A 22774-nucleotide genomic window follows, 5' to 3' on the forward strand; every position below is an offset into this window, starting at 1 on the left:
TGGCTCGAGATCGGGGCATCTCGTCCTTTTATTCATCGCCGATAAAACGGCAAATAGTTTGGCAGAAGTATAGTAGGCAGAGCTTTTGAGAAAAAGGATATCAGCAACTGATTTTGAATCTCATCTCATGAGTAGTCGGATAATCTTGATACACCCTCTAACTGTTAGAGGGTCCTGTTAGACTCTGAGTCTAACAGGACCCTGCCTAATGTCAGCTCAAGTCGTGGATATTACTGCTCCCATGTGGCTTTTTTATTTTTTGCCGCAGTTTGGCTGATTAAAACTTTGTTAAACCTAATGCAATAAAGAAACAGCTGCTCCCCCTGATCAAACCAAGAGCAAATGGATCACAGATTCCCTTTTTATTTTCGATTTCTCGGGATCATCACTCCTTGCCTGTGACCTTATCCTTAATTCATGCCTTGCCAGAGTCCCAATGACAAACCCAGCGCGTTGTTGCCGAGTGCAGAGAGCGTTTTGTTCTTGCCTTTCTGTCTCCGGCACAATATATGGATCTCGGTTAGGAATCAGCACAACTTCATTCTCCCTTTCTTCTGAGCCCTCTGAGCCACAGCGTTTGGCTTTGATCCATCCGTTCCTCTGTGCCTTCCAGTTTCAAAGCTTTCTTCTGATTCCACCACCTCTCCGCTTACTTATCCACAAACCAGTCACCGGCAGATAACTCATCAGCATGCCCTTAATTATCCTAATTGACTGTTTCTTTATAACTGTACAGAGCAGGCCCGGCAGTCACAAACTAGCTGCAAACATTAGCACACCCAGCTAACTAGCTTACTACCTACTAACTACATTATTTTTGCAACATTCGCTGCTCTGTCCTGCTCTTTATTGGATTTAGGGAAGTTTACACTTCGACACCCCCGTCGAGAATTGCTACCAGATGAGTAAAAGAGTTAAAGAAAAAAAGAACGGCACCGTTATCATCTCGACAGGCGCTGCAACAGTAACTAAAAGGGGGCTGAGCAAAAGTCTCCATTTAGAATAAGAATGATGTTTGGGTTGTGTTGCTGAGTGATTATTGTGTCACCAGCTCCATAATCAATAACCCCTTTATCTATAATCCCACATGGAGTGTGAAAGAAGAAAAAGATTAGTTTTCAGCCTGTTGGGTTTTGGTGCTTTAGGAAAAACAAATATGAATGGGAAGTGGTGAGGAACACAATTTCAGATAAAGACAGAATACAGGATCGATTCTGTGGAGTCAATACTAATGATAAGGCTGAAAAAACACAGCGAATGGGGTGAATGTCAGCCCGAGCCCTTTCTGTGTGAGTGTGAGTGTGTCGTCTATCATAACGCTCACCTCAAAAACATGTTTTTGAACCTGCTCAACCTGCGCATGCAAATTTATTTAATTTATTGTTTTGTCCTCGGCAGACCCTGCGTGAGGAGAAGTCGTCCCACGAGAAGGACATGAGCAACATGCGAGGTCGGTCCGAAGAGGAGGTCAGCCAGATGAAGGAGAGCCAGGCCCGAACCCTGGAGGAAGTCGCCAAGAAACACCGAGTGACCCTGGAGAACGCCCTCAACAACGCGGAGAAGGAAAAGAACCGCATGCTGGCTGTGAGTACACACGCGGACGCCATCTATTCACGGATAACCTTGCATCTGCGTTGTGCGCTCATGTGATGGAGGTTGCTTCCGGCTGATGCCGCCGCCGTTGATTAAAGTTCACTCATTCACACTTACGCATGCGATGGAAGAATGGAAGAATGGGAGGTGATAATATGTTCGACAGAGGGTGCTTCAGATGGCGAGCTCGCCGGGCACGATGAGCGGGAATCCACCAGATTAATTTTACCCAACGCCGCCCGCGTCTTTGTGTAATCAGCGTGTATTGCGCAAAGCCCGAGGAAAACAAACAGCTGTATGTTTTAATTGATCCTGCATCATCAAGCTTCGGGCTCGACTCAAACCGTTTTTTTTCCCCCAGTGTGGAAGAAGTATTAAGCTATGTTATGGAGACCAGAGGTAGATAGTAACAAAGAACATTTAGTACAGTATTTTTGGAGGTAACGGGGTGCAGCTTTATACTTTTACTCCACCTGACAGTTATCTGATTGTTGTAGCTACGTTATATTAAATCATGTCATGAGCTTATTAAACTTGATGTCTTGGTATTGATTGAACTAACCAACAATATAGAAAGTGGTTACTGTTCACTGCCTTCAACATCTGTCCTCATTCTGATACTTTAAGTACATTTTATTGGTAATTCTACCTTATTTACTTACTTATATTCACTTGCTTTAGTGAAGGAGTACTTGAGCATGTATTTATTGATACTTATACTTAAAGAAAACAGATGTGTTTGAAAAACACACTCACTTTAAACCTAGTAGAGGCAATTTTATAAGCATTTTTGTTATATTTGTTTAAATTCAGAACATCCCAACAGCAAACATCTCTCACAAAATAAAGAAGAAAAAAAAATCTGATATCCGTGGCTGTCACAGGACAGTAATCAGTCCTGTCATGTCATCCAACCTGCGTGAAATGATTGGCTGGTACCTCCATGTCTACCTACCTGCACGCGAAGCTTCACGCACTCTGCCCCTTGACAGCTGTGAGTACTAACAATAGCCATGTTGGTTGTTCTGTCATTAATGCTAATGTGAGGTGTTCTCTTGCATGTGAATGAGACATGAGGTAGTTGGATAAGGTTACTATGCATTGTGCCGCCTGGCAGGCAGTGTGGCAGTGTGTCTCCATGTGTTTTGGGGGAGGGGCTACTTTTTTTTAACTTTTTTTTATCCACTGTTAATATGTCAAGTAGTGCAGCTTAACATCCAGAATCTGAATACCTTCTTTTCACTACTGGATGGATTGCTACAAGTAGTGACACATTGATAAACCCCTTTTATATTTTCACAATTTATAATAAATACATAATAAAAAAGATAAAATTGAAGAGCGGGACATCCAGGAATGACTCAGTCAAAACACAAGCTGTCTCTCTCGCAGTCTCGATGCATTTTGGATTCATCGCCTGCCAAAAGATTTGGGCCTGTCACACCATTTCAGTCTGTTGATGTTACACAGTATTTGTTAATGAACAAGAGGTGATGTTGGATGACAGACGTCCCGGGGTGTCTGCATATGTTTTAGTTTGATCAGCACCAAACCACTGACCATAGTCATGTCGTGTGTGTGGATGGAGGTACACTGACCATTACACTGGCTGAGAATGCTGTTTATTTCCTCTACTGTTTGTTCAGTCGTTCAGAGAGGAGACGGCAGCTCTCGTTTTCCTCCCCACAGACACTCTGCTGGTCACAAGCCTGCTTCTCTAACCTCTGAGCTAACTTCTCATTGTTCACTGACTGGACCATCTGTTACAAGAAGCTGTCTTTGCCTTAAGACTCAACTTGAACTGTACATTTCTCTTGTGTCACGGAGGTCTAAATATTGTTCCAGACGTTTTTCTGTTTTGATATGAATACAAATATTAAAGGGAATTAGAGAAAGATTGATTTTAGTTGTTAGGCTTGACTGTAAATGTTGACATGCAAAGAAATTGAGACAAACATTTATGCTTTTCTCTCTTTTTAAGACAGAACATGATATCAGCTCAAGGTGATAACAGTCTCCAGATTGGGCAATAAATACACATCAATAGGGACAGTGACCATACTGTTTATCTACACACTATCATCAGACTTGTATTGCTGTAAACATCACGGTGAGACTTAACTCAAAAACAATATAAATTCTATCCAGTACTGAGCTCCCTCGGCCCTACATGGTCTCATAAAAAGTTCTATTGAATGGTGTCAAGGAGAGTGGAAAATGAAAAATGTAATCATATCACTGCAAATAGACACACTGTTTGACGGAGGCCGATCAAAGCACATAATTTTTTTTATAAAATGTCTGAAAGACTCAAAAAAACGTCCTCTACGGCATCATCTAAGTGTCTTGTGCCCTTATGTGAGCTCATCCAAACAACTGTTTTCGTTAAACTAAGCACTTCCTGTGAAGGAATTTGTTTTGAGCGGCTTTCTTTTATTCGGCCTCCGTCAAAGTCTTTTTGCAGTGATATGCTTTAATTTCATTTTCCAATCTCCTTAACATCATTATATACGTTTATATAAAAAACAAACATATTCTGGGGCCAAATTGAGCCGGGGGAGGTGAGTGCTATATACAACTACTTCTTTAAGAGAGGTTGGACAGAAATGTGGTATCCAATTGACAAGATTATCATTTGAGTTTCAAGAGACCATTTTTCAGGGAACGATTAGATTTAATGACCGGACCAACAGAATCTATTAGATTTTAAAGGACCTTCGGGGGTATTTTTTTAAAGAAGACATTATGTGGACCCAAGATGTTCTTCTGCCTTTCGAGCTTCACTCAGCTGTTTTGCTGCTCAAGATCTTAAGGTGCTTCATAAATCTATAGCAGGGGATCGCTACAGCATTGGTTTTACCTTTCTCTTCTAAAAGCTGCTACTTTTCAAAGTTATCCATCAGCTCTTTAGCGCAGAAAAAAATGTGTCGGTGAAGCTGATGTCATCACACAGGCTTTCATCCTCCAATATCATGTCAACACGGGCAAAAACAGACTGAGAACAAGAAGCCCCCCCTTTTAAAATACGGAATAAAGGTTTGGTATTTGTAATCTCTCAGTACAGGGTGACACTAAAAAAACATTAGAACATATGCAGTTTGATTAGGTTATATATCTATAGACTAAAAAAACATCAAAAGAGGCAATAACAGTGACTAAGAAGCTGGCGGAGGAGGAAATGCGGCCTACTGACGTGGGAGCATTATTTATATTTATCACACATAAATGTCATCTAGATAGAGCACCTCTGAGATTCCATAACCTGGGCTGGTAGGAAAACCTGCAGGAGACCTGTTAGTGATATATTATCACAAAAGAGATGAGAAAGAAAAGTAAAGACAAATACAAATAAGTTCTCAATGAAAACCGAGTTGGGAGATGTGGCAGCCGGTGGAAGCCACATGTGGACACGCCGGATGACTCACTGGTGATAAGACGCTCTAATGTGCTATTTTTGGGGCGTTGCTAAATCTGCTACTCTTCCTTTTCACATGCAGAGGCACGCAGCTGCTTTAGTGTGCAGAAAACAGTGAAGGACTAATTAGATTAACGCACTACTTACGTGCGTGAGGAATTGTGGCAAATGCGCAATGAAAAAGTGGGTTCATATGTTATGGTCTTAGAAAATGTGTGCGGAAATTGAACCGCTCCGTGCTGCAAGGACATCTCTTCGCCACAGAGTTTGATATGTGTCACTTTTTTTTTGTGCAGTTCAACAAAAGGCAAAATGACTATGGGACTAATTAAGTTGAACTTCAAAAATCGTTCAAATTACATCAGGAAATGAAGGCTCGGGTAAAAAGTGTGGGAGTTTTGACATTTAAATGGGTGCACGGCCCTGAGATTTAATTTCACAGTCCTGCTTGTACGCTTGTGACACTCACTGCACGTAAGTGGAGAATGTAAAGTGGGTAAAGTGATCAAAATTAGGACAAAATGATGGAGTAATAAAAGACATTAATGTGAGCTTGTGAGCGGAGGGATTTGAATTTGGCAGCCGGCTGATGCAGAGCCTACGTGTGTTTGTTTCTAAAACTTCCAGCATAAATATTTCACCGCTACTTACTTAGCGCAGTTTGTGGCGAGTCTAACGGGGCTTAAGCTCATACATACCGTATACACACACTTCTTAGATGGCGCTTTTACGCCGCTTGTCTACTGCATATTCCATGTTAAATATTTTTACTCCTTGGGAAAGACATGAGAGTTTCTGTTTGGGGACCAGTGAGGTTTATTCCTTATTCAGCTGAAGTGAGGTCAGCTAAAGCAGACCCATGAGCCATTGAGATGTATTCTTTTCCCCCTTCAAGGTACTTCAGAGAAAACAGCTGATTCATATTATTCTTTTGAGCTTGAACCTTTCAGCTATGTTTTTAAAAGGAGCTCAATTCAATATGCAGAGCATTAAAATAGCATTAAATGACTGTTTGCTCTGTAAAGACGAAGTGGAGCAATGTGTCAGCACGTTGTTTGCACTGTTAGCGCTGTTAGATGTGTGCTGGCCGTCGCCATGTTGAGAGCCATTGAGAAGCAACAGAAATGCTCCCAATCTCGTATTCGTAGCAGCTTTAACACGAACCACACATCTGGAGACGGCAGAACCCGTTTCACACTGTAACGCATTATTCAAATAACGTAGTCTAGTTGTGGGTTCAGTTTCAGAGAGGTGGAGGTTCTACTCTGCGGTTTGTTCTCGACGCCGTAGTTCTTCGTGTTAGATTCACATTTAACTTGCCGGTAAGTTGCTTTATTGCATTTTATATCATTATTCTATTGCATTACGACTGATTTGTCATCTTAATTTGAATGTGTGTCTTTCGTTGGCTGGCTCCCTTCATGTTCAGTTGAGAAAGAAATGCTTAGTGCTGTAGTCAACATCGACATTGTCGACAATTGTCTCATTGATTTTTCGCTGCTGTTGGAAAATCATGTCGCTGACTGCCGTTGCCTTAAACACACTCCTGGCTCTCATTAATGAGGATAAATGTTGTACAGTGTCTTTTGAATATATATATATATATATATATATATATATATATATATATATATATATATATATATATATATTTGGCAAGCTCTGCTGAACATTTGGTTGGAGGAGGCACATGTTGGCCATCCTGTCACAAATGTCAAAAGCTGCTCCTGTGGTTATGATAAAGGTCGGGCTTGGACACGCTATGTGGGTTCATGCAGTGTCGGGCCCGATTCTTTGTGTCCAAATAATAGCTATGGTCCTACTGCCTTAAACACACTGGCTTCAACAAAACAACCTGCCTCTCTGTCTGCGGCTTCTCACAAAAACATACACTCATTCCCTATTGTCCTCAGGGTTCAAATGACCAAGTACCCTTTTTCCAGTATCATGACAGACAGTGAAATGTCCCCCCGAGGACTACAAACCGGGCCCCAGGACTCGATTACTAAGCCCAAGGTCTACCTGTGCAGCCTTTACCACTAATTTGCAGCCGAGGCTTGCAGCGCCACCAGCCTGAAATAGCCTTGTGATGGTGCCTAATCTCCACGGGGTCCTTTATTCCAGGCACACACGGCCATGTGGACGCAAGTGATCAAATATTCTCTTGCATCAAAGTTGCGTAATGAGGACATGTTTTAAATGCTATTCCACAGCAGACCCGATCAGAGGAGCATTATGCATTTCCGTAATGATCAGACATGCATTCCATATGCAGACTCTATAGCCCCGTGTGATTTGTCCATGTCCTCTTATTCCGTACCGCATTGTTCTGATATTCACATTAATTCTCCATTGTTCGCTCCTGTTCATGATCATGCAGCCAGTGTTGTGGCAGGAATGTCCTCATCGAATGAGTGAAAGGGAGGAGGCAGAATTCATTCACTTCATCATTCACTCGCTCCGGTTTGATATGTTCTCTGCAAAATCATGGTGGCAGACACACGAGAGAGAAAGGCCTCTTCACTGCTCCATTCGACCGTGGTTGCATCACGTCTCCTTAATCATGGTTTCTTTCGTCGCCTCATATTCTTTTCATCGCTTTAAATGAAAACGAGAGTGGTCTGTGAGACGGTCTGGTGTTTGGAATTTAAATGAATAGTATGCAGCACCTCGGCGGCGGCCTCCATATCGAGTGAAGAGGTATGACAGGAATCCTGATGTGTCACGTTAGATTCCTCCCCGTCTGTTTTTCTGAATCGACCGATGTCCTCAATATCGCCAGACAGTCGGTAAACACTTTACGTGTCAATCGAGATTTCCGCATATTCAAATTTTGCAAATAGTGACAAAAGGGTTGGCTTCACTTTTATTCAGCAACTGTTGTTGCCATTTTGGTGTCTGGTGTGGTGCGTTGAAATCTTTTTTTTGTATTTGAATGTACACCAGTGTAAAACAGTGCCAGATAAACCTTTTCTGGTGTTTAGAATGAGCACTGGGAGGAAATATTGTATGATGATGATGAAGACATGTTGTAGCATTAATATTATCCCAGTCCTTAGCTGACCTTAACAGAAATGATTGGCTTGTCTAGTTCTGTCACACTCTCATTTAGTCGAAAAATGCAGGACGTGATTTAAGCTGCATTTATTCATATTTGTATACAAACGATGGCTCAGGGGTCGCTTTTATCAACAGACACACATATTGATTACCAACTGATAAATGCTAATATTTCTGCTAGATGGACTAGATGGTGGCTCTGGGGAGATGTGAGGTGCGGCGTAGCCAAGTACTGTTAGCAGCTGACTCTTAATGAGGCCATAATTTACTAAATGAACATCATGCTGTATTGAAGAAGACTTTTAAAAAACTAGAGATTGAGACCATAAACTCATCACTAGGGAATAAATAGTAGAGTAATTTTCTTATAGACCTCTAAACAATCCGACTATTTTTTGCAAACAGCGGAGTGGCCCCCGGCTGACCTTTTCATTAAGAATGTAAATTCATGCCACTTCTGCACTGGCTTCACTTTTCAGACCCAGAGATCACCCCTTGGTTACCTTAGATCAGGGGCTGTAGAGATTACATCTACCCGAGCAAAAAAAGTTACCGCAGTGGGTAAATCAAAGCAGTAGAGTTAGTAAACATCCACAGAACAAACTACGCAACATGTAGAAATAGAAGAAAGTTGGTTCTCCTGATTTTGTCTGAAACCTAATTCACCATTGGATTCAAAAGCAAGAAATAGTCTGAAGGAAAGCCTTTGTGAGGACATGAGGGAGAGAAAGGCTTCAGGCGAACGGCATACCGGACAGATCCTGATGAAGCCTCAGACTTCATCGTAGCCCGGAGCTGGGCAGGTACTGACCCCATTCTTGTTTTCCATGGTTGCATAAGGGTGTTGAAACTATTGCAAGCAACAACAGGGAGCCGGTTGGTGGGGAGTGTTGGGAAAAGTTGACGTTTACAAACTGGATTATTTTGATGTGATTCGTTGTAGCAAATTACAGCAAACTGTTTTACTGGATGCATAATCATGTCAGCCAGTATTCACCGTTGTTACCGTGCCGACTTGCAACAGAGGAACTTGCTCTAGTATGCGGCTGATGACGAGATGTCATTACACGTGGATTACTGTGATTTTTCACTCTCCCTTCCATTCAGATGAATTTCCATTCATTTTTAAGGAACACAGCCGTCAATAGACTGAATGCTTTTCTTTTTGTTCTTACAAACTCCATCCTCCTGTTTCATGAATAACGGTGGCAAATTCCATTTGACATCACAGCAATTTCCCTCGACTCTAATTGTCCTTAGAAAGCAGCAATCATTGCACGCTATAACAGTTTCCCACTCCTCAGGAGGCATAATAAGCTTCATCGTGGTGAGAACGTTCGAGCTCTCGTCTCTGTCAAGGACAATGAAATAGTTTGCCGTATTTTTTAGAAAGTTTGCATGGGTGAATTCCGTCAATGGGATGTTAAACAAAGGGGAGCGAGGGAGGCATGTTGTGGATCTGCAACACAACTGCACATGAAGGATCGGAGTTGTGTGAAGTTGTGTTCGCCGGAGTCATTTTCTGTCTCCGTCTGAAAATAAATCCCTTTTCGGTGCGTCAGCCTGAGGCTCCAGCACACCCACCTCCTGTTTTTAGCCATCCTCCAATCTTCGTGGACGCAAAATACCAGGAATGATATTAAAATCCAATGAAAGCTGCAAAACCTTACTCTTCGGTGACGTGGATTGTCTCGCCTGCGCGTGACTTCTTGATTTCGTCACAGAGAAATTGTCTCTTAAAGCCGGAGTGCGTAATATTTGTCTCCGAGTCATTAAACACCGTCCATGACACATGCCTGCAAATAAGGGTATGGTTTGATGAGCACACCAGTATTTTACTAATTCAAACCTGTCCCCTCTCTTCTGACAGCCATCTTCAACGAGGTAACACTTTTGTGTCCCCCATCAATCACTTTCTTTTTTTTTACTTTAATACTCCCTCTGAATGTTTCTATTATGTACCACTTCCTGCAACCCTATATAGCTTTGGCTGGTTGACGTAAAGCCCATCACTTCCGGGGGAATGTCTCCACAGACACCACAACTCAAACAAGAGAGCATTTCATTATAAATTACATTACATGAATGTAGCTTCAGGTTCCTTGATGCTCCTTTTGCGGACTTACTTTGACAGATGTGTGTTTCTGATTGGCTTCCACAGGAGCTGGAGCAGCAGTTTGAGAGGGAGCGCCTCTCGCTGGAGGAGCAGAAGACGACTCTCAGGCAGCAGCTGGACGAGCTGAGCGAGGAGCTGAACTCCAAACTCACCACAGCGAGCCAAGAGGTAGGACATCCGGGACCTTAGGTTTGACCTGACTGATTGTGCTGCGAAATAACTTGAAGGTTACAAACACTTTAAGGCTGTCTTTGGTTGCTTCCTTATCATCTTCACACTGTGAAATCCAGTAGTTTCACTATTTAAAAATATCATAGTATGATTATTTTTAAATGAACTCAGAATGTCTCGTCTTCGTTGGTTTCAAATTTCATCATTGAAGATCATCAGGTGATCAGCTTCTAAATGGCGAGTTTGTTTTGTAAACACTATGTGTAATGAATTCATCATTCACTACTCACTGAACTTCTTGTTGGTAATGTGACCTTCAAAAGTTCGGGAAACTGGAGTCTGAATCTTTAATAATGTGCGTGACTTGAATAATAAATAAATGATAAACAGTATTTACCATTTGAGAGATGACGTAAACTGTGTTTTCAAGTCATTTTACCAGCTGAGGATCCCTTCCCAGTGTCAAGCTCACATTGAAATGACCCACGTGAAAAAAATATATATATATAAACCCAAATGTAGCCCAAGAGTTATATCTATTTAAGATCCTCAAGCTAAATGGTTTATAGCTTTCTGATTGTATTATTGATAAAGTTATCCTTTTAAGCCACCAGCTCAAAGTCTCTCATTCGTTTTGAACCTGACATTATTTGTGCACAAACAACTTTAGTGAGACATGTTTTTAAGTTCTAAGAAAATACAAAATGATTTAGAAGAAAGCCAACTGCTCAACCAATTGCTGCTTATTCATTTATGAATACTGGCGGTTGTTTTTACTGAATTTCAGAGCATGTGTACCACATGGTATAACGGTATTTAAAGGAGCAACATGTAACACTGACAGCTAGCCTTTAAAATGGTTACGGCAGTCTACTTTCAAAACATTGGAGAGAGTTTGTTTCCCCCCGCACACTCATCCCCATGCTCTAAGTTGGGTTGCCAGGTTGAGGACACCTAACCGACACAAAGGCATGACAAGCTGTAACATACTTTGCTGGGTCAAACAGCAAAGAAACCCAACAGTTCGTGCCACCGGTGTTGGGCGGATTGCTTAGAAAATGTAACGTTGGCTAACAGATAACTTTTTTTGTTGTTCCGCCAGCGAGAACAAACAAAACCTGAAGGCTAGCGAGCTAATGTTGGCTGCAGGGTTTCATGGAAAAATAAGTTGATCACATTCATTTATTCAATGTCGTCATGAGTTGAAATTGAAGACAGTCTTCTTAAATGCTTACATAGATTCTATTAGATAAACTGTATGAATCACTAGTAGCTCGGGATGACCAACTAACGTTACGCGAGTACTCTAGTGCTCCATTTGGACGTCAGTATTCGTTTCATGTAACATACTTGAGTAATTGTTGGTAAATTGAGTCAATTTAGAATCAAACTTGCTGTTTCGGGCGTATATGTCTGTCCAACTCTGCCTTTTTCCTCTTCTTTGGTGTGCCTGACAGCAGTTAGCATGTGTTAGCATTAAAACACAAAGAGAGCAAATGTTTGTTTTTGGTCCCCGGTCTTTAAAAGCTTTGTTTTCCTGTGTGCAAACCTGCTGCCACTTCCTATTTCTGTTGTTTGTGCACTCAGCGAGGTAAATTAAGATCTGACGAATTGCAAAACTCTGTGGCCACGTTGGCAAAAAAAGTTTATGGGCCTCGCTCATTTAACAATCGACAATATTTAATGCATTTTTGATGGGAATTCCACCTCGCCGAGCATAAAATGCTGATGTAGTTTCAAGGTCGCTGCCACACTGAGCTACAGCCCGAAGCGCAACCAAGTAGAGGTGTGAATGTAGTTTATTCTCTCTGTCTGTCTCTCATCTCCCCTCAGTTGATCCGGCTGCAGGAGGAAGTGCAGCAGGGGGAGCAGGACGTCGGGAAAGCTGAGGGACAGATCTCCACACTGAAGGAGGCGCAGGACAAGCTGCTGGAGGAGCTGGACGCCACCAGGGCCCGACTGAGGGAGACCAGCAACCTGCTGACCGCTCTGCAGGTCAGCACCAACACACAGTTGCTGACACAGTTGTTTTTTTCTGGACTTATGAGAACTGTAGCGTTATTTTCAACTTACCCTTAAATCAGGTTGCAGCCATCAAACTAGAGTCCTCACTTCCCCAAAATGTCCCCACAAGGTATACAACTCCCACTTGTCCAAAGATAGGAGAACACACACACACACACACACACACACACACACACACACACACACACACACACACACACGCACACACACACACACACACACACACACACACACACACACACACACACACAGTATTTGGACTGATTCCAGCCACAATATAAACTCAATATAACTCATACAGTATATTGTGTTAGTGGAATAGTTCACAAGGTAGTTGTGGCACTTTATTGTAATAATTGAGATAAAAAAAATCATCAGGATCTTTTTGTCTATTAATTTATAACTTATTTAAAGGCTGGAAAATGGTGAATGTTCCCAGTGCTTGTTTAGTGTGACCAGACGTCTCAAAACCCAAAAATATTCAATATCCAATAATACAGAACAGAGAGAAGCAACACACCCTGATATTTGAGCTGCTGTGAGTAAACAATTGGGTTTTTTTTTTTGTTTGATGAATGACAGTTGATCAGTTATCAAATGTATCTGATTCATTTTTGGTTCATCAACGCTTCAATTCAACTTCAAACCATGTCATTCCTACAATGTAGATTTGGTGTTGGAGCAGAGTGGGTTTTTGAAGGACTTCCACGTGACCTGCTTTTGGATTGACACTGCCAACAGCAACATTTTGTGTTGACTGTTCGCAAGCCTTACTCCAAAAGGCATTAACCTTTTTTCACGCTTCAGAAAATCCCAAAACTTTTCAGAGTTGCCTAAAGAACTGGAATCCTGTCAGGGCGGAAAAAAACTCTGAGCAACGTTTAGACGCCGCTGGCACACTAACCAAGGTCTATCTGTCTCTCTGTCTGTCTGAGTTTGACCGACGGCCTGCCTGTCTGTTCACAGGGAGAGTTGGAGGTCCAAAAGCGTCAGCATGAAGCCAAACTCATCACCACCAAAGAAGAAGAGAAACATAAGATGGACAAGATGGCTCTGGAGCTGGAGCTCAAATGGACCGAAACCCTCAGGTAGGTGTTAGCGTGTACTATTTATTGGATGTCTGGTGTAGCCTCCGGAATAATTCAGTTCAACAACTCGTTCTCTCAATTTAAGCAAGTTTTCAAGCAAAATTTCAACAGACAACCGGACGTTTCTCACATACAGTATTTGTTAAACTGATCTTCCATAACCTGAACTCTCATAGACATGAAGAATAATGAAGAATATCTACAGAATATAAGGATTTATATTATCATAGGTGTGCGTGCGTGTGCGTGTGCGCGCGTGCGCGTGTGTGTGTGTGTGTGTGTGTGTGTGCGTGTGTGTGTGTGTATATCTGACAGCCTTTGTGTTGTCTTTTAACAAAGAGAAAGCATGAAATTAAGAATGGATGGGAAATGGAAGTCTATTCTGTTCTTTTATTTTCGTTTCTCACACTTAATAGAACACACACACACCTACACATACACACTAACAGGTCATCGGGCTTGAAATGTTGGCCGTGACAGAGTATTATCCTTGGAGGGATCTGCAGCTTTTCAAAGTCTCTGTTAACATCCACAGATCTTTTGAAATGTTGTTGTTCGAAAACCAAGATTGAAATTGACTTTTTTTCTAAGTGTGTGAACCAAAGTCATTTCACACAGTGAAGGCTGCAGCCTCGAAATGACTCTAATCGAGATAATCTCAGCATTAAATTGTTTCTTGATGGTCAAAGCGTCTCCTTTTTTTGTGTGTCTTTTCTTTCATGCTGAAGTAACTTATAGTGCTAAATGCCTGGACACTGTTCGATCTCATTCATAATAATAATAAAGAAGGGGCATGAAGTAGGGGAATGAATGAGTGCACACACTCCTATAACAGCTATTCATTTATTTTAGATACCTGGTGTACATTGGGACATGTATGTGACCACATCCATGGCTTAAATGATTTTAATAAACTGTACCAGGGTTGCTTCAAGAAACATGCTTTTTTCCCCTCCTACAAACGGTGCCCCAGTTACCCCGGATAATCCACATAACACACTGTCAACTGTTTTCATGAGGGCTTTTTTTTTTTTTTTTTTTTTAAAGTAGTTCCAATGAAAGCTGTTCACAGTGAGGTTTTTGGATTATCCAGAGTAACTGGGACACTGTTTCTGCAGAGAATTCGCTATAGAATCTTTTTAACCTCATTTTTAAAATGTTGGGAGCACCACAAACAAAATGTCTCAGACGTGGAAGGATCATGAGACAATTTTCCCCTCGGCACAGACAGGTAAACTGTGTGTAGTAGGTTTTTAATAAATAATTGCGGTCGCTATTGATGTTAGTTTCGTTTTTTCTAACTTGGTTTGTGCTGGACATGTAACGTGTGGCGCTAGTGACGATCCTCTCTAACCAAGTGTTGGTTGCTGTGTTTTAACGCCACCTTCTAGTATTGGCTCAGCTTGCATAGAATACCAAGTTGTGTAGAGAAATGCAACATAGGTGGCTGCTGTTAGTTGAAAACTTCACCTAGAAGTCAGTGTTTTGTGAACACTGCAGATAAAGATACTATCTCCTCCTGTGCAAAGCCTCCTGCCTCAGAAGGTCAAAATATACATGGACAATATACTGTTGGGAACTATGTGATGTACTGTATGTATTCTGGAAACCATCAAATGAAACTTGGGATGCCTATACTGAACTGTATTATGCAAAAACATGAACAAATAACATATAGCAATACATTGATGGAATACGATAAGATATACCTTTATTATTCAAACATATGAATAAAAAACACATAAATACATGTAAAATGTATATGAAATAATACTAACTCCAGTACAAAATATAATAACAATTGAATTAAGACACATAACATAGCAAAAGGAGTATGTAATCATTTTAGTAGCATAAGTCAACTCAAACAGAAACGTAAATTACAACAAAGGAATTAAATAGCAAGGAGAAATATGTGAGACTGAGTCCGTCCTGCAGACCACTGGATGCAAAAGACTTCATATCCTGTTTATGCAACACCTTTTGTGACTTATGTCTTCATGACGGAATTAAACTTTAAACACCAGTCTGGAAAATAAAAATAATTTCATACACACCCTGACTTCAGATATTTATTCAATATATATGTACAGACTGAGAGGCCTCCATTCAATATTTCTGACTGATGTTTCTCCTCCAAACTCTGGTTGTCGTACTAGTATAGTAGAGGTTTATTCATTTTTTGGGCTGACTGACAAGTTCGGCTAGAATAATAAATTGTTCATGCTGATATATCGGTTGATATTATATGTGTGTTGGTGGCAGCGCCTATGTTAGCCAATAAGTAAGAAGAGTTCATTTTATAATTGTGACTCCATTACTTTGCAATTATTATATTTGACATATACGCACCTTTTTACAAGTTCATAATTATCATAATTACAAAATTTAAGGAAAAGAATATAGACCAATATATCATTACTGGATTTTTTCCAGCGGCTATGTGTTTTTTTTCAGAGATCCGAAAATAATATGGATGGGCTGCTTTCTCTCATATGCTCCTACATCGTTTCTGGCGTTTGTCTGCGTTGACATTGGCCTCACGACCCCCTCTTTCCAAGTGTAAGGAGCAAAAAACACACAAGGACTGGAGGACCAATCAGTTTCAAGTATTAAATTATGAAAGAACCGATGCTAAAATACCAGGAAGCAGTTTAGGAACCTCGGGAATCATCACAACCTAAATCTGTCAGCAGCCTCTCTCCTGACAGTTGTTTTCTTTTTATATAACTCCCTAGAAGTATCAAGTTTTTTTTAACCCAAACACAAACTTCCTCCTACCAGAGACCGACTTCACTAATCATGCAAATGTGACTGATTCCACCTGCTGTATACTTGATATTTCTACCATTTCAAGCAGTAGGAAACGTCCAATATTTTAACACTTTGTAAGCGTCTTAAATTAAAAAAAATGACAAAGACCAAATGTAAAAGACATCGACAATGATGGTGTGACATTAATGACTAAAAATGGCTGCATCAAAGACAGATTAGGCAACGCCTGTTCTATTTTTCTGTCTGCTGTGCTGTCAAACTGACTGGCTGATTCAAAGTTAAACCACCAATAAATCTCTGTCACAATAAAGCCCTTTTCTCACTAGACAAAAAAACGTACATCTGGCTTTTGTCTTTAGAGGGAAAGGTTACAGTCAGCATTCATTCCCGGGACAAATGACTCTGCTGCTGTGACAGGTTGTTATCGGCTCCAGCTCCGATCATCAGTGAAGGAAACATGACACCGGGGAAGACATGCTCATGTTTTCCAATTTTCTGCTGCGATGATGCCATGCGACGCGCAATGAAGTGAATATGTAATAAATAAAATCGACAGGGATATGTACAATTATTGTAATTGATTGACGTATAAAACAAACAAATAATATACTCTCCTCAAAGCCACCAGATTTCAATCAGAAAACAGCAATTTGACATCGTCGATCATCGAAACATGTTTCATTCAAACAGAAGAAACTAAATAAAACTCATCAAAACCATCTTGGTAAGTCTTTACATTCTTCCAGCAATCACCAACTCTGGTTTGGTCGAAATTAATCCTTAATTCATAGAGTTAGATGTGAAAAGAACCAGACGTATTGTGCGCTCCTCAAAGCTACAAGACTCCATTGGCAGAAACACACATGCTACTTTTTGACCATTTTCTGGTGCGATGCTATGGACAGTGTATTTCTATGATTAGCGACGTAAAATTGCTGTTTCCTGAGTCTGCTGGCTCTGGAGCGCATCGCTCATCAATCATCAAAATCATCTTTGTCAGTCTTTCCAATGTTCCAATCACCAGCTCTGGCTTGAGAGTTAAAAGAGAGACTGAAGAAGTTACAGATATATTTCTGGCAATGGGAAAATGGTAGATTTTAGCATGTTTTCCTGGCTTTAAGAGCGGATCTAGAAAGCAGAAGTCCCCTACTGTAGAGACAACAGCGTACCAGCTTACTCATACCTCCTCTCCATCACCTCTTCATCAGCTTTTACTCACCTTCCTTTGTCTTTCTGCGCACAGCGCTTAATTCTCCGGTGAACATCTATTCATTTGGTGGTTGGGGTGAGTACACTGTGGTTAGCGAGCCGTCTGAATTAAGGAGGCCGGCTTTAATCCCCGTTTCACAGTGGAAACAGACGGTTTCTCTGTGATAGCATAATCATGGAAAGAGCTCTCCGGATTACCAAATGAACAGAGGATGTTGAGCGGATCAGCACACTAAGGCGGGGCCGGCAGCACCATGCTAGTTTGTCTTGGTCATGCAGAGGACCTTGTCGAACGGTGCTCAGGAACTTCTTGCCTCTTCAAGCCAGTCAGTCGCTCTGTACTAAAATGTGTGCCAATGTGTTGGTAAATGAATCGGTTTACCGGACTGAACTATCTCAGCAACTGTTGGAGGGATTGCCGTGAAATTGTGTCATGATCCCCAGAGGATGAAACGACCCCGGTGATCCGACCTTCCCAGTAGCGCCACACAGGCAGAGCGCTGAGTTTGTAGAAGAAGCCTCCAGCAGTGGACGGATGTTTGTGTTGGGGAATATGTGTCTAAACTCTGTGGCTATGTTAGACATTGACATTGACAAGGTAAATATCAGAAGGGACAGCTAATATTGAATTGCCCGCATTAGCACGTCCAGTAGCTCTCATCACGTCTGAGGGTTTGGGAAAATGTTTTATTGGAGCGATGTAACTTTGAACTCAGATTAAAAGTTGAAGACAGGACATCTCTCACCACGTTGCCGCAATTTATCATTTCCTGGGTCATTCTGTTCTACAGTCGCTATCAATAACTCCTGAGAATGGAGATAATATGGAGGTTAACAACGGCAGTACAAGTCCTTGCTCCAATTATGGTTCTTTGTTCAACCGTTTTGCTTTGAAAACATTGTATATTATAAAGATATTAGCGGAAATGTGGGCTTGAAGGTTCGTCGTTGAACTTGAATATAGTCAATTTGAAAGAGAATTCTAAGCACGAGGTCCACGTACAGGAAATCTTCAGCCACATTGAGAAATATATTCACTGAAGAACATGAATGGAAATAAAATGACTTCTAGCGATGAAGCACACTTGCAGCAGGCACTGACTGTGACTCCTCAAAATCATTTTACATTTTTAGAAAAGAGCAGGACAGATGTGAAGAGATATTTTTCAAGAAAAGAAGTATCTGTGTGTATTTTAACCGTGGAACTTGTGTTTAAATCACAGTTGTCGACAAATTGTAACTTCATATGGAATGTATTTTTTACTTTATACAATTCAGATGTGAATTATGGACATATACACAATTCATGATGAGAGTTAGTACCCCAAAGCGTGAGGCCATGGCTCTCTGCCCGGAAAACAAGTATCTCGGAGTTGTGTTCAAGCATGACGGTAAATTGTAGCGCCTCCTGCCCAGTGGCTGGATAATTGATGGATGGATGTAGGGTTGTTAATGTATTTAGAAAAGAAGAAAAAAAAATATTTATTTTATTCTCATAAAACAGCCGTTGATTAATTAAATGCTCTTACAAAAAAAATTCTGGTACTTGGCTGTTGCAGGACTGTAATATGTATTACCTGTGATGCAACTATGATATGCAATGATTGGACTCATCAGAGTCCTCCACAAGCGTCTCGCTTGACAGCTGTGAGTGGTAACAATAGCCATGTTCATTGTTTACGTTCATGTGGTTCATGATGGTTTTGAAAAATACTCGCTGTTTTCGCCAATGCTACCTACAAACGCTTTATGTCGATATGCATAATCCCACACAAAAAAACACCAGGCTCGAATGAGCTGGTGTGCGTTATATCTCAGAGCACAGCGAGTCGAATCCAGCCAATTATCCCACATCTCATCAGGATATATCTTCCATCTTTGACAGTTTGTTCATCGACTCCTTCCTTCCTCCCTTTACCTCTCTCCATCTGTCCTGATCTTTCTTCCTGCTATGCTATCGAACGCCGCTTATTAGAAAGACCAGAGCTGCGTGTGCGTGTGCGCGTGCGCATGCGTGTGCGTCTGTGAGATAGCCCGCCTTCAGTTTGACACTTTCTGGCTCTCAGAAAGTGCCCCCAAAAAAAAACGGTTTTGCCTCGATACTTCATTTAACAGCTGCCATTTCAACTCCCACACAGCTATTATATGAAAACACACACACACATACACACACAGAGAGACATGCAGAAAGCTGTTAGCAGCAGCGTTAAGGAGGAACGGTCGCTCGGTAGATGCGGTGTTGAGGTGTGATAAAGGACCATTTATTGTTCTCTAGAAGCGAATATTGCAAAGTTCTGTTGTAAAGTTCTGTGTGCAGTTTTTTGTTGCTGTGCTAAAACCTCATGTCTGCTACAACAAGACCCAACAACAAGTATACCAAAGGTGGCAAAAAGAAAGACAAGTTTGGGAGATCAGCTCGTTGACTATAAATCGTAATCACTTCTTGCACTTCTTGTCATTTTAGATTGTTTTCTTGTCTTCCAGGAAGCCGAGGGTTTCAATTTATGCGGACACAGTAAAAACATCCACTTGCGGAGGCTTGAAACCTAGTTAAAATATTGAATCCGCCAGGTCTTGCCATCATTTTATGGTAATTTAGCCACAAGCAAAGAATAGCTTTCCGGTTCAAGTTTTTTCAAGTTTTACGAAATCAAATTTCAACAATGAAGCTGCAGCAGAGTCCGTCCCGAGCCTCGTTACACGGACCATAAGGCAATGCTGCCTCAATACATATGTCTGTATCTTTATTAATAGTAGATCAAGTGACTATGAGTCATGTAAAAACCGACACAGTTATCTGATGAGCACAGTGGAGCATTTAAAGGCTAAAGAGTCTGATATTTTTCCCTACAAGCTGGTGGAAACTAAGCCAGACCTTTTAAAGGGACAGTGTGTCAGACTTAGTGGCATGTAGCAGTGTGGTGGCAGGTTGCAACAAGCCGAATACCGCTCCTCTCACTCCTCCCTTTCCAAGACTGCAGCAGAGTGAGCTGAATAGGGCAAATCTGTGGTAACGCCGTTCACAAGTCAGATGGCGGTCACAGTTTTGCTCTTGGCGACTCACGTTGTCACAGTTTTGGGTTCAGTGTTTTGCCCAAGGATACGACATATGGACTGGAGGAGCCGGGGATCCGCTGTCTTTTACAAGCACTCATACATGCTTATTCTATCTCATTGGTTTTTGTTATGTGGATTTTACAAGTTTAGAGACGCTTGGTGCGGTTTTAATGAATCGCTCTCGGTCACAGCAGGAAAAATAATCCCAAATATCTGTGTGCTTTGTCCTGTTGTAGGCAGGAGTGTAAGAAGCTACGTGAGGAGCTGAGAGAGGACCACGTGGAGGACAAGGCCGCAGCGCTGAGTCAGCTGGCACAAAGCAAGGAGCAGGAAATGTGCAACGCCAGGGAGAGCTGGCAGAGGAAAGTGGAGGACCTTCTGGAACAGGTACGACTACTGCCAATAGTGTATTATCTACCTTGAAAGCAGCTAATATTATCAAATAAATGTCGTGGCGTAAATAGCACAATATTTCCCACTGAAATGTAGTGATGTATTAAGCAGCATGGATTTGAAACGCTCCGGTAAAGTACCCCGAAAAGTACCTTGTGCTTAAGTACAGTACCTGAGGTCACGTACTTGGTTACATTCCACCCAATGAGGATAAGTGGAGGTGCTTTCATTGACTGCGTGAAGATGGTTTGAGGCTCAATCCGGGCTGTGAATACCAGATGCCTGCAGCTTGTAGTCGAATGTGTAATTATACCCGTAGTAGGAAAATCAATAGGGAGGGAGGGAGAGGATGAGAAAAGACAATAAGAGCAACCGCATCCCTTCAAAGCTCCCGTTGCCACCACGTAAGGCCGGGCTGACTTATATCGTCCTCACACCGGTGGAGTGGCCCACTCACACACTCACTGTTTGATGCCGCTGTGAATTCACCGGAGCGGGCAGCTGCCGCTAATGACCGCCCGCTAATATTAATGAAGCGTGACTAAGCTCTCCTGTGGCCATCGACGTCCACACACAGACACACACACATTTCTGCATGCCGCGCTGCTGCTTGTCGCCTCGCTGTCCGTCAGCACCCCTTCCAGTGATTAATGTGTCCGCGTCGCGCGGTGGCAATCAGCAGAGCTCTATTTATTTACTTCGATGTCAAATCAGAGAGGCGGTCAACCTCCTCGGTAGGTTTGCTCCGAAGCTGTTTGGAAATCAATTGATGTTTCGATGAAGGCCTGTATTTTAACAGAACATTATCTCAGTGCCTGTGATGCTCCGATGCCTGGGCAGATATATATCTTTGAAAAAATATGACGGGACTTTTGCTCACACACAAAAGATGCTTCACTGTGTGTTCTCAAAATAAAAAACAATGTGTGCAAATATCAGTGTCGCTGTAATCTGCACTCTATGTGATGAGGTACAGGAGTGAATGTGTGCATATAGGCAGCGATACGCACCTTTAGCTATGAAAGGTTTTTTCAGGTAGAGTCACAACACCTTCATAAGGGTCCACGCCGAGTTAAAGCGGCACTAAGCAATATTTTTATGTAAACACATTGTGGAATGTTAATGTGTTGTTGTCTACAGTGAGTTATCACCCGACGAGCCGGAGACCATAGAGAAGCATTCAGCTAAATAGAAGACAAATGCTTCCCTCCGGACATTATTGAATATGTATTTATTATATCTAACGATAAAGTAAGCCATCTCTTTCTGTGTGTCTGTGTGTGTGTGTGTGTGTGTTTGTGTGTGTGTGTGTGTGTGTGTGTTATTTGCATCTCAAAACCCGTTCCTCCGATGTACTCGCTGTACACTCTGTGCAGCAGCGAGGGGGCGGGGCTTCAGGATATCTGCAGACTCCAGCAGGCTTTTGCTGCTGGATGCTGGACATGCTAACGTTGCAAACCAACACTTCTGTGGTTCCCTGAAGATGCTGCACATGCGGGGGCAAATGGCCACGTCCCGAACAAGCATTGCACTAGTTTATTATAGTTAATGAATGCTAATGCTGCATAATATCTGCAGAATGCGAGAATAAGCGCACGGTTCGGCTGACATGGTGATCGTGAACTGAACAGTAATATAAAACATAATATATCAGTGTTGTGCTGTGGCACCTCCACGTAGAGAACAAAAATAAATTAATAAAATAAGACGTAAACTGAAATAAACTATATTTTCTTGCTCTGGACTTGTTACCCCACTCACATGACACCCACTTGTCTCAGTAATAGCCCCACCTGTAACGTTTCACGGTTTAGAGACCCAAACATGGGAATATGAGGGTCAGAACACAGCATATGTAACCACATCCTTGTG

The 22774-nt window shown here is 41.8% G+C and overlaps 1 protein-coding gene across 1 annotated transcript in view; it reads left to right on the forward strand.

Moving 5' to 3' along the window:
• Nucleotides 1-22774, forward strand: part of fam184ab (family with sequence similarity 184 member Ab) — a gene marked incomplete at both ends in the record, with an annotated part of 118777 nt that overhangs the window by 60023 nt on the left and 35980 nt on the right. Inside the window, 5 exons of the mRNA XM_079215965.1 lie at nt 1399-1584; nt 10230-10352; nt 12189-12350; nt 13347-13468; nt 20746-20896. Of these exons, the coding sequence (XP_079072091.1) occupies nt 1399-1584; nt 10230-10352; nt 12189-12350; nt 13347-13468; nt 20746-20896 (744 nt within the window). The remainder of the gene's footprint in view (nt 1-1398; nt 1585-10229; nt 10353-12188; nt 12351-13346; nt 13469-20745; nt 20897-22774) is intronic.

This window comes from Taurulus bubalis (genome assembly GCF_910589615.1).
Source record: "Taurulus bubalis genome assembly, chromosome: 3".
NCBI lineage: Eukaryota > Metazoa > Chordata > Actinopteri > Perciformes > Cottidae > Taurulus > Taurulus bubalis.